Raw genomic sequence first — 12231 nt, 5'->3', positions numbered from 1 at the left:
CCGGTGTAAAACTTAACAACAGTAGCGACCTCTTGGGGTTGAGCGAGTTTAGTGAGATTTGGCTACTGGGGGCTTTATTAGCACAGAGCTTGGCACGGAGCAAATGTGTAGAAGTTAGTCCGTGTTGATATTAAAAGTGGCCGTTAGGTACACCGCTCAGTCCTGGATCCCAGGGACTGGGCCCACGGCCAGAACAGCTGCTAACTTTGCGTGCCTCCCTCCTCGGCACCAGAGAGGTGGAGAAGAGCGACTGCTTGAGAAGGAAGAGGAGGAAGATGATGAAGAAGATGAAGATGATGAAGACAATGTGTCTGAAGGCTCTGAGGTACCCGAGGGTGACCGTCCTGCAGGTGCCCAGCATCACCAGCTTAATGGTGAGAGGGGCCCTCAGAGTGCCAAGGAGAGGGTCAAGGAGTGGACACCTTGTGGACCTCACCAGGGCCAGGATGAAGGGCGGGGGCCAGCACCAGGCAGTGGCACCCGCCAGGTGTTCTCCATGGCAGCCATGAATAAGGAAGGGGGATCAGGTAAGGACCCCTCTGGGTGGGGGAGGGAGCCTGGTCCGGAGGAATCAAGCCCCAAGACAAAGTCACAGGCAAATGCTTTTTCATTCCCAGCCTCTGCTGCCACTGGGCCAGACTCCCCATCCCCCGTGCCTTTGCCCCCAGGAAAACCAGCCCTGCCTGGGGCCGATGGAACCCCCTTTGGCTGTCCGTAAGTTGGGATGTTTGAGACAAGAGGGTGGTGCCCAGGGGTGTGTAACAACCGGAGTAACATCACTGTTCACCGGTTCCCTCTTGTCCAATGCAGTTCTGGGCGCAAAGAGAAGCCAGCTGACCCTGTAGAATGGACAGTGATGGACGTGGTAGAATATTTCACAGAGGCTGGCTTCCCGGAGCAGGCAACAGCTTTCCAAGAACAGGTGAGTTTCCAACCCTCAGCTTCCCTCCTCTATCCCAGGGCAGTGGGGGTCTGCTCTGACCCTGCTCTCTGTCTCTCTCTGTCCCACCCAGGAAATAGATGGCAAGTCTCTCCTGCTCATGCAGCGGACAGATGTGCTAACCGGCCTGTCCATCCGCCTTGGCCCAGCCCTGAAAATCTACGAGCACCACATCAAGGTGCTCCAGCAAGGCCACTTTGAGGATGATGACCCTGATGGCCTCCTAGGCTGAATGTCCAGCCTCACCCCTGCCCCTACCCTTTCCAGGCCCATCTTACCCAAGTCCCCTGGAGTCCAGGGGTTGGACTAGGGACACTCGCAGCCCTCATAACAGATTCCAGTGCGGGGCACCCTTCCCTACTCATCTCTTCCCAGTGTCTCCCCAACACACACATCTGGCATCGAGCACATCCCAGACTTCCTGATGGAGGAGTGTGGGGTGGGACAGGGCCTGCTCATTTCACCCCAGGAGGCCCACCCCCACCCCCAACCTAGGACATTTTTGAAAAAAAAAAAGAAAAGAAATGGGGGTTTCCTATCTCCCATAGATCTTTAGTTCAGCCAGATGTTTCCTATATAAATGATTTGTTCTGCCTGTTCATTTTGATGGGTGGCCTTTCTTCCCTCCCCCACCAGCCAGGCCCCTCCTTGGTCTGCCCTCAGCCTCCATCCCCTGGGTGGGGTGAGATCAGTGGGTCTTCCCTACTCTTTCTGTTGGTTGTCGCTCCAGCTGGCTGTATTGCTTTTTAATATTGCACCGAAGATTTTTTAAATAAAGTTTTAAAAAAAAGAAAAGAAAAGAAAAAAAGGCCAGGAGTCCCATTTTATCAATGGAGTTGGGGAAGCGGGGTATTGAAGAACCGCACCAGCCTCCTGGGAGAGCCAGGATAGTACTGAATTGTTCTCAGAGGGAGACAGGTAGTGAATGGGGCTGCCTCACAGCCAGCTATAATAGTGATTGCTCCGGGAGGACAGGAATGTGCGTAGTTCTATCATCTCCCCATGCCCAGAACAGTACCTGTAACAGTAGGTGCTTAAATGTTTGTTGAGTGACTAGCAGTTACCTCGGCTTTAGTTTTGTGTGTGTTTTTTAAGGAATTTATTTTTTTAATGTGTTTTTATTGATTTAAGGGAGAGAGAGAAACAATGATGAGAATCACCTATTGGCTGCCTCTTGCATAATCCCTACTGAGGATCAGTTGTAACCCAGACATGTGCCCTGACTGGGAATCCAACCGTGAACTCCCGGTTCATGGGTTGAAGCTCAATCCCTGAGCCACACCAGCTAGGCAGCTTTTCTTGGTGGTTCTCTCTGCAGCCCCAAGAAGCAGAGCTTATAAAAATCACTTTACAGATAGGCAACTGACTCCCTATGGCAAAGATACTTGCTCAGGGTCACACAGGGTGGGATCCAACACCTGTGAGCACTTTACCCAGAGTTTAATTATAATTAAAGTATCTGGCTTCATATGTATACGTCGGACAGCCTTGCAAGCTACAAAAACTGTTGGAGCAGGGTCCATGGCAGGACCTCCAAGCTACAAGGTCCTCTCTCCATAAAAGGAACAAGGGATTGGGTTATCAAATGAGATAGTCCCTATTAAGTTCTAATGCAGTTTCTCTCAACTGCATTAGTTTTTTAATTTATTTTGTTAACCCTCACTGGTGGCTATTTTTTTCCATTGTTTTTTGAGAATGGAAAGGAGGGAGGTGGGGCAGAGAGAGATTGAGAAACATAGATGTGAGAGACGTTGATTGGTTGTCTCTCCCAGGTGCCCCAACCAGGGCTGGATGGAAACTGCTACACAGGTACATGCCTTTGACTTGGAACCTAGACCCTTTTGAGGGCTGAGGCTCTAACCACTAAGTGACCCGTCAGGACAACTCCCATTAGTTTTTTGTTTTGGTTTGGTTTTTTAAAAATATATTTTATTGATTTTTCACAGAGAGGAAGGGAGAGGGATAGAGAGTTAGAAACATGGATGAGAGAGAAACATCGATCAGCTGCCTCCTGCACACCCCCTACTGGGGATGTGCCCGCAACCCAGGTACATGCCCTTGACTGGAATCGAACTTGGGACCCTTGAGTCCGCAGGCCGAGGCTCTATCCACTGAGCCAAACCGGTTAGGGCTGGTTTTGTTTTTTTTTTAATATGCTTTTATTGATTTTAGAAAGAAGAGGGATAGTAGAAACATGGATGAGAGAAACGGGTCAGCTGCCTCATGCACACCCCTACCGGGGATCAAACTGGAAACCTGGGCATGCGCCCTGAATCAGTGACCTTTTGGTTCAGAGGTCCGTGCTCAACCACCCGCCGGGCACTCCCTTAGTTTTTAAAATACAGATTCCGTCCTGGAGTCGGAGGCTCTGGGGGTGGGAGCAGGTGCCTACCTTTATATTCCTGCGCCCCAGGGCTTGAACGCGCTGCAGAGACCCCCTCCCCCCTAGGAAACTGTCTCCAAGAGAAAGGCGGTGGCCCCCAGACCGCACCCCAAAGACATAACCTCCCCAGTGCCGGCCCAGGTCGCCCCCACCCCACCTCCGTTGGATTGCTGGAGCGCGCGCTCAAGCGGACCCCAGCGGCGCGCCCCTCCTACGTGTTGAAATTCAAACGAGGTGAACTCCGCGCGGTGCTCCGCCGCTGGCAGAGCGGTCGAGGCAGGAGTGAGGTGGACGGTGCTGCGCTCCCTCCCATCCAGGGCGAATCAGAGGTTCCCAGGCGGGGTCGAACCCGTGGCCAACCGGGGTGGTGTAGACTTAAAGGTCTCAGATCCCTTCCTCCAGCCCCACAATGGCTACGGAGCAGTGGTTCGTGGAGCCGATCCTCCCCGGCGGCACTGGGGAAAAGCTGCCCCAGGATGACATGGAACCTGGGGCTCAGCCCTGCGGAGACCCCTCGTGGTCGGCGCCCTCTAGCCGTCCTGGGGACCCAGCCCAAGTGGAACCGGAGGATGTCCAGGGGCAACTGCCCAAGGCCTCCCCTTCCACCCCTTCCCCAGAGCCTCTGGCCCCGGGCCCGGGCCCCACACCTCCTCGCCTACCCTTGGACACCCTGTTCAGCCCCATCACGGAACAACTCCGCTACCTGCTCAAGAAGGCGGATGATTTCCAAAGCTACTTGCTCTTCAGGTAGTGCTGGACAGAGTCCCAGGGTCCCCGTACATAAGGAAACAGGAGAGGGGTGACTGGATTCCGGCAGGTGGAACACAACAGAGTTGCAAACTTAAAAGCATTAGGAGCTAGAGGCAATGAATGAAGCTAGCTGATTAGGAATCTAATTTGGAAGAGTGATGAGGGCTGTGTACTATTTGGGGTTAGGGAGTACCTGCTATTATGTGGGCACCAGTTTGCCAAATCTCTAGGACTTTTTTTTGATTTTTTAACTGAAGGCTTAGGTTTTGGATCCTGGGCAGGCTAAACAAAACCCATCTGATCCAGATTTGGCCCGCTGGTTACCAGTTTGAGACCAAAAAGGAGAATGTGATTGCAGCCCAAAGAAAAAGAGACTGATTCTGGGAGGCTGTTTAAGCCCTAGGTTTCCGGGTCCCACCCTGCAAAAATAAGCCATGGGACTCGGGTGTCAGCATTTTACCAGGTGTTCCAAATAGTTGTGATGCAGGTTGTCCTGGAAGATGCTCTGACAAAGAAAGATCTGGGGGGTGGGGTGGGGTGGAGAGGGTGTACCCAAGGTCCAGACCAGGGATAAAAGTGGGAGGCTGAGTAGAATGGGAGAAATGAGGGGTGATAAGAGATCCTAAGCAAAGGTCTTCTTCTCCCTTCAGCAGGGACCGAGTTCAGAAGGAACAGTTGGCAAAGGCCATGCCCACCTTCTTAAAGATGTGTGAGCCCTACTTCCTGTACCTGGAGGCAGCTGCAAGGAGTGTGCCTCCCATCTATGGAGCCCTGCAGGAGCTGGTTCGAAAGGGGGTGTGTGGGGGCAGTTCCCTAAACCCCATGCCCCTTTCGTCATCCCTCGGGCCTCAGGGAGGGAGGTAGAGGGGCAGGTGCTCCTGGTAGGCCAGCTAATACTATGATGCCTCCTCTTCCATGCAGCTGTTGGAGATCTCCCAACAGCTGACCCTGCGACTGGAACAGCTGGTGCTCATGTATGCATCGTTTGGGTTTGTGGAACTGGAAGAGACAGACCCCCTAAGGTAATAGGGTGGGAGACTGGGATTGGTAGAGGGTAGAAGGGTCTGGGGCACAACCTCCTTCCCCACTCTCCCATCTCTTCCCAGCATCTCCTGTTTCTTCTGTGGGAGGTTCTCCATCAGTCCTTCCCACGAGGTGTCCATCTTCAGATACTGTGCCCCTGCTGCCTACACCACCAGCCGCTTCCCCCGGTACCTCTATAAGAAGATGCGCTGGAACCTGGAAACCACCCCAGACCCCAGCAGCCGGGGGCAAGATTCCCATGTGGATTAGTGAGTCCCCTTACCAGAATCAAAGTCCCTACCCCCTCTATGGAGAATGACAGTATGGGCCTCTGAACCACCACCACCACTACCACTGAGGTGTGGAAAGTCAAACAGGAAACCAAGGACCTTTGAAAGGCCATCCTTGCCTTTTAAAAAATTCATCCCCCAATCAAAATAAAAGTCCTCATCTTAAAAGAAGTCTGGCAGAGAGAAAAGGCCTCAGTATTGTGTCACATCCCTAGCTGAGAACTTGAAGGCAACTTCTGATGAGTTTCTACCTCACCTTCAAAATTAAAGCCCTTAACAGAAGAAGCTAGAAAACTGCTCACTCGTAATTGCTGCCTCTTCCCCTCCCAGCTACTTCCTGTGCTATCGAGATACATGGGAAGACACAGGCAAGAGTCCGGCCAATTCTTGTCCCCAGATTCAGAAGCTGTGGTCCATCGGCCGATGGGTGCCCCTAGGACCAGCCGAGGATGATCTTTATTCCTGGTAGGAGCTAGGGCCATGGCAAGGTGGGCGTGGGCTCTGGAGGGAGGGGCAGAACCATTCCAAAGACCATCTATTCCCCCCCCCCCCAACATTGTTCCCCTTGGTAACAACCATAACATTTTATTATGTTCTGAAAACTGCTTTATGTAAAACCCATTTAGGTCTATACTAAGTAACTAGCCCATTTTTACAAAGAAGGAAACAGGTGCCCAGAGAGCACACAGCAGCTAGATGATTGGTCAAGTGAGGGATACCGAGTTCAGCCTCCCAGAACTAGTGCCCTGGGCTTCTCATCGACAAGGAAACCACTTTCCCCCATCAGCTGAGACAAAGCCTCTTTCAATCCCAGCCCCTCACCCGAGGGGAGAGGCTCCCGAGAAGCAGAGGGCGCTCACGTCCAGCCCTGTCTGTCCTGGGCCCCCAGGATTTTGTGCCCGCAGCCGTCCGGAGATTACCAGCAGCTGCTGACCATCGGTTTCGAGGAGCCATCTCACATGCTAGCCACCGACCTGCTGGTGCAAATCCTCACAGGCCAGGCAGGCCCGGCCCGGTCCCCGAGCGCGGCCGGGCCCACAGCGTGGGACACACAGGGCTCTTGAACCTGGGAGAGGGTAGGAGCTGAGGCTTGACAGTTCCAAACTCCAGGAGAGGGGCAGGGCAGGGAGGGGCTCACTCTTTCTCCAAGGGCAGCTCGGCCTCACCTTCTAACGGGCCAGGCCGCGCTGGTCCATCCGCACTGGGTCTGCCCCGGCCGCGGGGCCCTGCGTGCGGATACACCATTTTTGTGTTAAATAAAAGAAAGAGGTCACAAACTCAGAGTCCACTCGAGCGCCGCTCCCGTCCTCTCGGGCGATGAAGCCCCGCCTACTCGCGCAGTCTTCTGGGAAATGTAGTTTTTTGTAATAAAACCGTGTTCCGTGGACCGGCGGACCAGAGCTCTGGGCATGTGCAAAGGCGTACGTGCAGCAAAAAGGGAAGTAGCGGTGCTTGTCAACAACCGGAACCCAGAAAACCGCAACTTTCGGGTAGCCGGGTAGCCGGGAGACTCAACGCCCGTTGGGGGCGGGGAGGGGGGGGGGGATGTATGTGTGAGAAGGGACCCCCAGGGTCACGCCCACTTGCCTGCTTTGACCCGGAAGTGATTTCTTTGTAGCGTAAAACACCTTATTTCCAGATGTGCCCCCGGATAAGAGCTCTTGATTAGTTTCCTAAGAGCCAAGATCAGATCTTCTAGCTTTTGGGTCCCAGACCGGGTAGGTCGCTGTACCCCGCGGTGCGTCCTGGGCGCAGGTGAGCTGGGAGAGCCGCCAACAACTACCACTTTGCATCTCCAAAGCCTCACCCAACCTTGGACTGGAGGGGAAACCCGGGCTCAGACCGTTGGACTCACCTGTTCAAAGCTTCGGCGAGCAAGTAGCGGAGCCTGGACCTGAGCTGGGTTCTTGTCATCGCAACTGGTCCCTGGCGAGGTGAGGGGTGCCGTTCCTGGCCATGTGTCACTCAGCTGCAAGTTACCCCCTTTAAACTAAGAAATGCCTTTTGGTCCCCTCCAACCCTGCATTTTCAGAGTCGGAGGAGAGACCTAGAGTCCTGCTTTGATGCTTTGAGCAAGCCACTCGCTTACTCAATAGTCCCTGGCACATTGTATTTATAAGCCCCACTTTACAGATGACACAAACGGATGAGGGGTTAAGTGAATCAGGATTGGAGGATGGGGCTCTTTTTTTTTTTTTGGTGACAATTTCTGATTGTATCAAGGATTTTTTAATCCACAGCCCAGGTCCGAATGAATTCAAAGGGGTTGTGAAGCTCTCAGCTGTAGAACTCTATAGACTAGCCTGGTTCAATAGAAATATAAAGTGTGAGTCATGTGTAATTTCAAATTTTCTAGTAGCCACATTTTTTAAAAGGCCAGACTAATTTTAGTGAAATTTTAATTAACTCAACATCTCCAAAATATTATTTCAACATATAATCAATGTAAGAAATTATTAATGAGCCCAGCCGGCTTGGCTCAGTGTTTCAGTTTCGACCTAGGAACCAGGAGGTCACTGTTTGATTCCTGGTCAGGGCACATACCTTGGTTGTGGGTCTCTCCCTCTTTCTCCCCCCCCCCACTTCCTCTCTGATATCAATAAAAATATTTTTAAAAATAAACTATTAATGAGACATCCTCCCCTTTTTTGGTACTAAGCCTTTGAAATCTGGTATTTTACACTTACAGTACATCTCAATTCTGATTAAGCCACATGCAGCTTTAGACTGTCTCCCATAAGGCAAGTACACAGGCCACTTCAGACTAAAGGTTTCCACTGGGTGGAGGCAGCACTGGGAGAGGAAGGAAACATTTCCTGGGTCCTGTTCCTGGAGAAATGTCTACACCCATGATTCTCCAACTTTAGCATCCCTGTGAATTACATGGAAGTTTTGATCAAGTTTGGGATAGGGCCCAAGCATGTGTGTTTTTTTAAAATAATTTTATTTTTATTGTTTTCAGAGAGAAAGGGAGAGGGAAAGATAGGTAGAAACATCAATAATGAGAATCATTCATCAGCTGCTTCCTGCACACTCCCCACTGGGGCTCAAGCCGGCAACCTGGGGCATGTGCCCTTAGACTGGAATCGAACCTGGGACCCTTCAGTCTACAGGCCAACACTCTATCCACTGAGCCAAACCGGTTAGGGCAAGCATGTGTGTTTTTAACAAGTTCCCAAGCAGTGCCAGCCTACTTTGAGAACGTGTGGCCTATATCTACATCATGGCTCTCAAACTTGGCTCCATGTTGGAAGCACCTGGGGAGCTTTACTGATGCCCAGGCCTCCCTCAGATTCTGATTTGCTTGGCATAAGGGTGCCTCTGGGGATTTTAACTTGCAGGAACGTTTAAGAAACAAGGTCCATTCCTAAGCCACCCTGTCAACTCTTTACATGCTTAGTTCTTAGCTGCCCTTCTGGGAATTAAGAACTGGCTCTGGGTGTTTCCATTTCCACCTTGGCAGTGCTGCCCTTCCTGCCTTTCTCTCTCGACCTCCCAGAGTCACTGTCAAGAGGTCAGTGTGCTGATGATGGGGTCAGGTGGTGGGCTGAGCTGCTGTTGGCATGCGATGCTGTATGAGCAAGCATTCTTCCATCCTTCGTTAACCATTTGTTGTCCCTATGCAGGTTCCAGTCTGTTGCTAGACTCAGAGTATACAGAGTTGGACAAATCCAGGAGTTTAAACAATGATTCTAAAAATGTTCCCTGAGTCTCAACCGTTTCTGAGTCTCACTGCACCCTAAGAAGCTGGGACACTACAACCACAGAATGTAACTGCAGAGACTTGGGGTGTTCACAGAACTTCAAGTCCATTCAAGGGGAACAGAGAGAATGAACCACAAGCCCTATTGCAGACAGGTGTTGCTTGCTGTCTACACACACACACACACACACACCCTATTTTAAAAGTTTTCTAAATAGTCATAATTATTTAAGGTTTAGTAGATTCTCTTTTAAAGTCCCAGTTTCCATTGCTTTTGGGAAGCAGAAGCTCTGGCACCACTTAACCCACTCACTGCTGTGTTGGAGGAACACTTACCAGCCCGTTGAACCTAGGCATTTGTTTTCAAGCACCCCTCATCTCTCCTTCACATTTGCCTGGGGCCACAGGCATGTGAGGTTTGCTATCACTGGCCTTGTGTGCCCTGCGAAGGAGATTGTACCCTCATTTTTTTTCTTTTTCTCCTTTTGTAGTTATTGTTTACACCCCAAGGGCAGGAACAACCTCTTATCACTTCTGTCTAGCCAGCGCCCAGCGCAGAGCATGCTGCTGGCACCAATAAATGTTGACGAAGTCTGGAAAAGGAGGGCGTGAGGTCATTGATCCGAATGCCGCAGTCTGCGCCCGCGCCGCCAGGGGGCAGAAGGACCCGGGCAGGGCCGTGGGGGACCAGCAGCCCAGGAACCGGGCGTTAAGGGCACATTCCGCCTTACCGTCGGCGCCTCCTGCTGCTTTCTGCTCCGCTCGCCACGCTCCGCCCCACGCAGACCTAGAGGATCCAGAATAAAATAGCCTGCACTGCCCAGCAAGAAGGGACTTTATTGGGAATGAGGAAGCCGAGACGATGACTCCAGTCAAGGCCGGAGGGAGAGGCTCGCTCGGTTTTCGGTTGGGTGGAGAAGGGCTGGACCGTTTCATTGGTCAGGTTGTTGTAGTGGTATTTGCCAATGGAAAATAACAGTTTTGTAGCAGAAACGAATCAGTTTCACAAAATGAAGTTCAAGGATGGGCTGGTAGGCTTCATCTTCCCTAGCGCAGACCGCGGGTCCCTCTTCGGGACGTCTGCTCATCCCGAGAGCACGCGTGGGCTCCTCTTGTCCGGGTCCTCTGACGGGCATGTTACTTTCGGCTGGGATCCCAGCCTGCTCTAACCTCAAGGCTTCCGCTCCTCCTGGGAAGAAGGGCCAGTCAGAAAGCCCAGGAGTGGGGTGGGGCGGTTTGGGCCCCAAGACCACCTCCTCCTCGGCCCGGAGCCGCTCCCTCCCCAGAGGGACTTCCCCGGGGGCGCGGGGATGCACTTTCCTCGGCCCGGCGTCCTGGTGCCGCGGGGGCGTGTGGTGGGGGAAAGACGGTGATAAAGGGGAACCCACCTGCTCCAGGCCGTTCTCGGAAGCCTTTCTGCGGGGAGGCCAGATCACCGCCAGCTTTCCATCGCCCCTGATCGCTGCGGGGAAAGGGGCACTCAGCCGGGGTCGCTCCTCCTCTCACCAGCTGGAGGCGCCGGGACAAAGGAGGCCGGCCGCACCCCTTAAACACACACAGGTGTTCACACACACACACACACACCCCACCGTCTCCTGGAAGCCTCTATTCTGAGGGAGGAGGGAGCAAACCCAGAGTGGGGAGGCAGGGACGCGAAAATTCAGGACGATCCGGGGGTGGCAGAACCCAGGCAGGGTTCCCTGGGACCCCCAAAAAAAACGGGAAGACATCTGGAATCGTCCCTTCCCCCACCACGATCCTAGGTGAGGTGTATCTGGGATGACCACTCCCATTAGGGAGTGAAGCACAGAGAGTGGGCAGCCCAGAAGGGGTGAATAGGGAACGGAAAGTTGAGAGGGGGCCCCAGGTATCTGGGAACCAAGGGAAAACCCCCCAGAGAGCCAGAAAAGGGGTCACTGGAGTTGGGCAGTCAGTGAGAGCGGCTGGAGCCCTGGGGAGCCCCGGCGTCCCGGCGCGAGTGGCTTACCCATTAGGCTCGGCGCGGGCTCCTTGACCTCGGCGGTGCCATAGACGCTATGCCTCTGGCGCTGCAGCTCCCGCTCGCGCTCCTGCGCCTCGCGCACCTCCTGCTCCAGCAGCGACGGCGCGATGGGCGGCGGTGCGCCGGCCAGCACCGGGCACCGGCTCTGCACGAACAAATGCGACAGGCTTACTGGCCCCCGCAGCCGCTGCGGGCCCGCGTCGTCCTCAGCTGCGGGCGAGGAGCCGCACCCACCCGCGGCCTCGAAGAAGCGTTTGAGCTCGCCCAGCGGCTGCGGAGGCGGCCGGGGGCGCGGTTCCGGGGGCGCGGGGCGCGCTAGCGCCGCCTGCCGGTGAGCCTCCCGCTCGATGTCTCGCTGCATCTGCGCGCCCGCCCGCGCGCGCTCCAAGGCACGCGGGAGCGCGGGGCCCGGGCCTGGCAGGCTGAGCACCGGCCGCAAGCGCAGCTCCACGAGTTCGCGGCCCGCGCGGCCTGGGCTCAGTCCCCGCCTCCGGCGCAGGCTTTCCTCGCGTTCGCAGCTGCGGCGGATTTCGCGCTCGATGGGCGTCTCCATGAGCGGCTATTCTGGGGGCTGTAGGGGGGGTCTCCGGGCGCAGTAGAAAACGCTGCTGGGGAGCTTCCGAGTCTAACCCGAAGGAAGAGGTCTCGGGACCCTGACTCGTACACGGCCCCGGGACCCGCGGCGCTTCGCTGGCTCCGAGTCGTCGCTGCCTGGCCCAGGTGTCTCACAGCTCCCAGGTGGGCATGGCCCGGGAGCTCCGCGCCCTGCCCCGCCGATGGCTGGAGGACTTCGCTAGCTGGCTCGGGGGTCTCCGCGTCCTGCTCTGCAGAGGGCACCGGGTCCTCGCCGCCTGGCCCGGGCACCGCGGTGACCTGTCCTGCCACAGGCCCAGGGACTTCGCTGTCTGACCCCGGGGGCTCTCGGCCCCGCTCTTCGGGCGACCCCAGGGCGCCACTCTCCGGCCTGGGAGCCTTGGTGTCGGGAATTGAGAGTTGAGAGCAGCCCAGAAGCCTGAGTTTCCAGCGCGAGAGTTTTGATACCCACGGCTGGGACACAGTGCCCTGCGCGGCACCTGTGGCCGGAGTCTCCGCCCGCGGGTTCCAGGGCGTCGCCCGCACCGGCCGTTTCTCTGACCCGCT

At 54.8% G+C, this 12231-nt stretch overlaps 3 protein-coding genes across 4 annotated transcripts in view; 2 read left to right on the top strand and 1 right to left on the bottom strand.

Moving 5' to 3' along the window:
- The window catches only part of PRKACA (protein kinase cAMP-activated catalytic subunit alpha), a 21862-nt gene extending 20690 nt beyond the window's left edge, over positions 1–1172 (top strand). Inside the window, 3 exon segments of the mRNA XM_014465771.2 lie at positions 706–710; positions 884–922; positions 1014–1172. Coding sequence (XP_014321257.1) covers positions 706–710; positions 884–922; positions 1014–1172 — 203 coding nt within the window.
- A 1984-nt stretch (positions 1173–3156) lies between these two features.
- Positions 3157–6663, top strand: CUNH19orf67 (chromosome unknown C19orf67 homolog). The gene is made up of 6 exons (XM_006100327.3): positions 3157–4070; positions 4724–4868; positions 4995–5095; positions 5180–5365; positions 5717–5851; positions 6276–6663. Exons 1-6 carry the CDS (start codon positions 3733–3735, stop codon positions 6448–6450), a joined length of 1080 nt encoding a protein of 359 aa, XP_006100389.1. The 5' UTR covers positions 3157–3732; the 3' UTR covers positions 6451–6663.
- Positions 6664–9906: 3243 nt separating this feature from the next.
- On the bottom strand, positions 9907–12212 carry MISP3 (MISP family member 3). 2 transcript variants are annotated; one of them, XM_006100325.3, is made up of 3 exons: positions 11077–12191; positions 10478–10551; positions 9907–10278 (listed from the first exon to the last, which is right to left on the bottom strand). In XM_006100325.3, exons 1-3 carry the CDS (start codon positions 11642–11644, stop codon positions 10261–10263), a joined length of 660 nt encoding a protein of 219 aa, XP_006100387.1. In that variant the 5' UTR covers positions 11645–12191; the 3' UTR covers positions 9907–10260. The 2 variants fall into 2 exon arrangements, with proteins under 2 accessions (XP_006100387.1, XP_014321241.1); XM_014465755.2 differs by lacking the exon at positions 9907–10278 and having other exon boundaries at positions 10501–10634; positions 11077–12212.
- Between the last annotated feature and the right edge of the window lie 19 nt (positions 12213–12231).

The sequence above is a fragment of the Myotis lucifugus genome, unplaced genomic scaffold (genome assembly GCF_000147115.1).
Source record: "Myotis lucifugus unplaced genomic scaffold, Myoluc2.0 scaffold_310, whole genome shotgun sequence".
Lineage (NCBI taxonomy): Eukaryota > Metazoa > Chordata > Mammalia > Chiroptera > Vespertilionidae > Myotis > Myotis lucifugus.
Note: the sequence above shows the minus strand (reverse complement) of the source record. Positions and strands in the feature narration are given on the sequence as shown.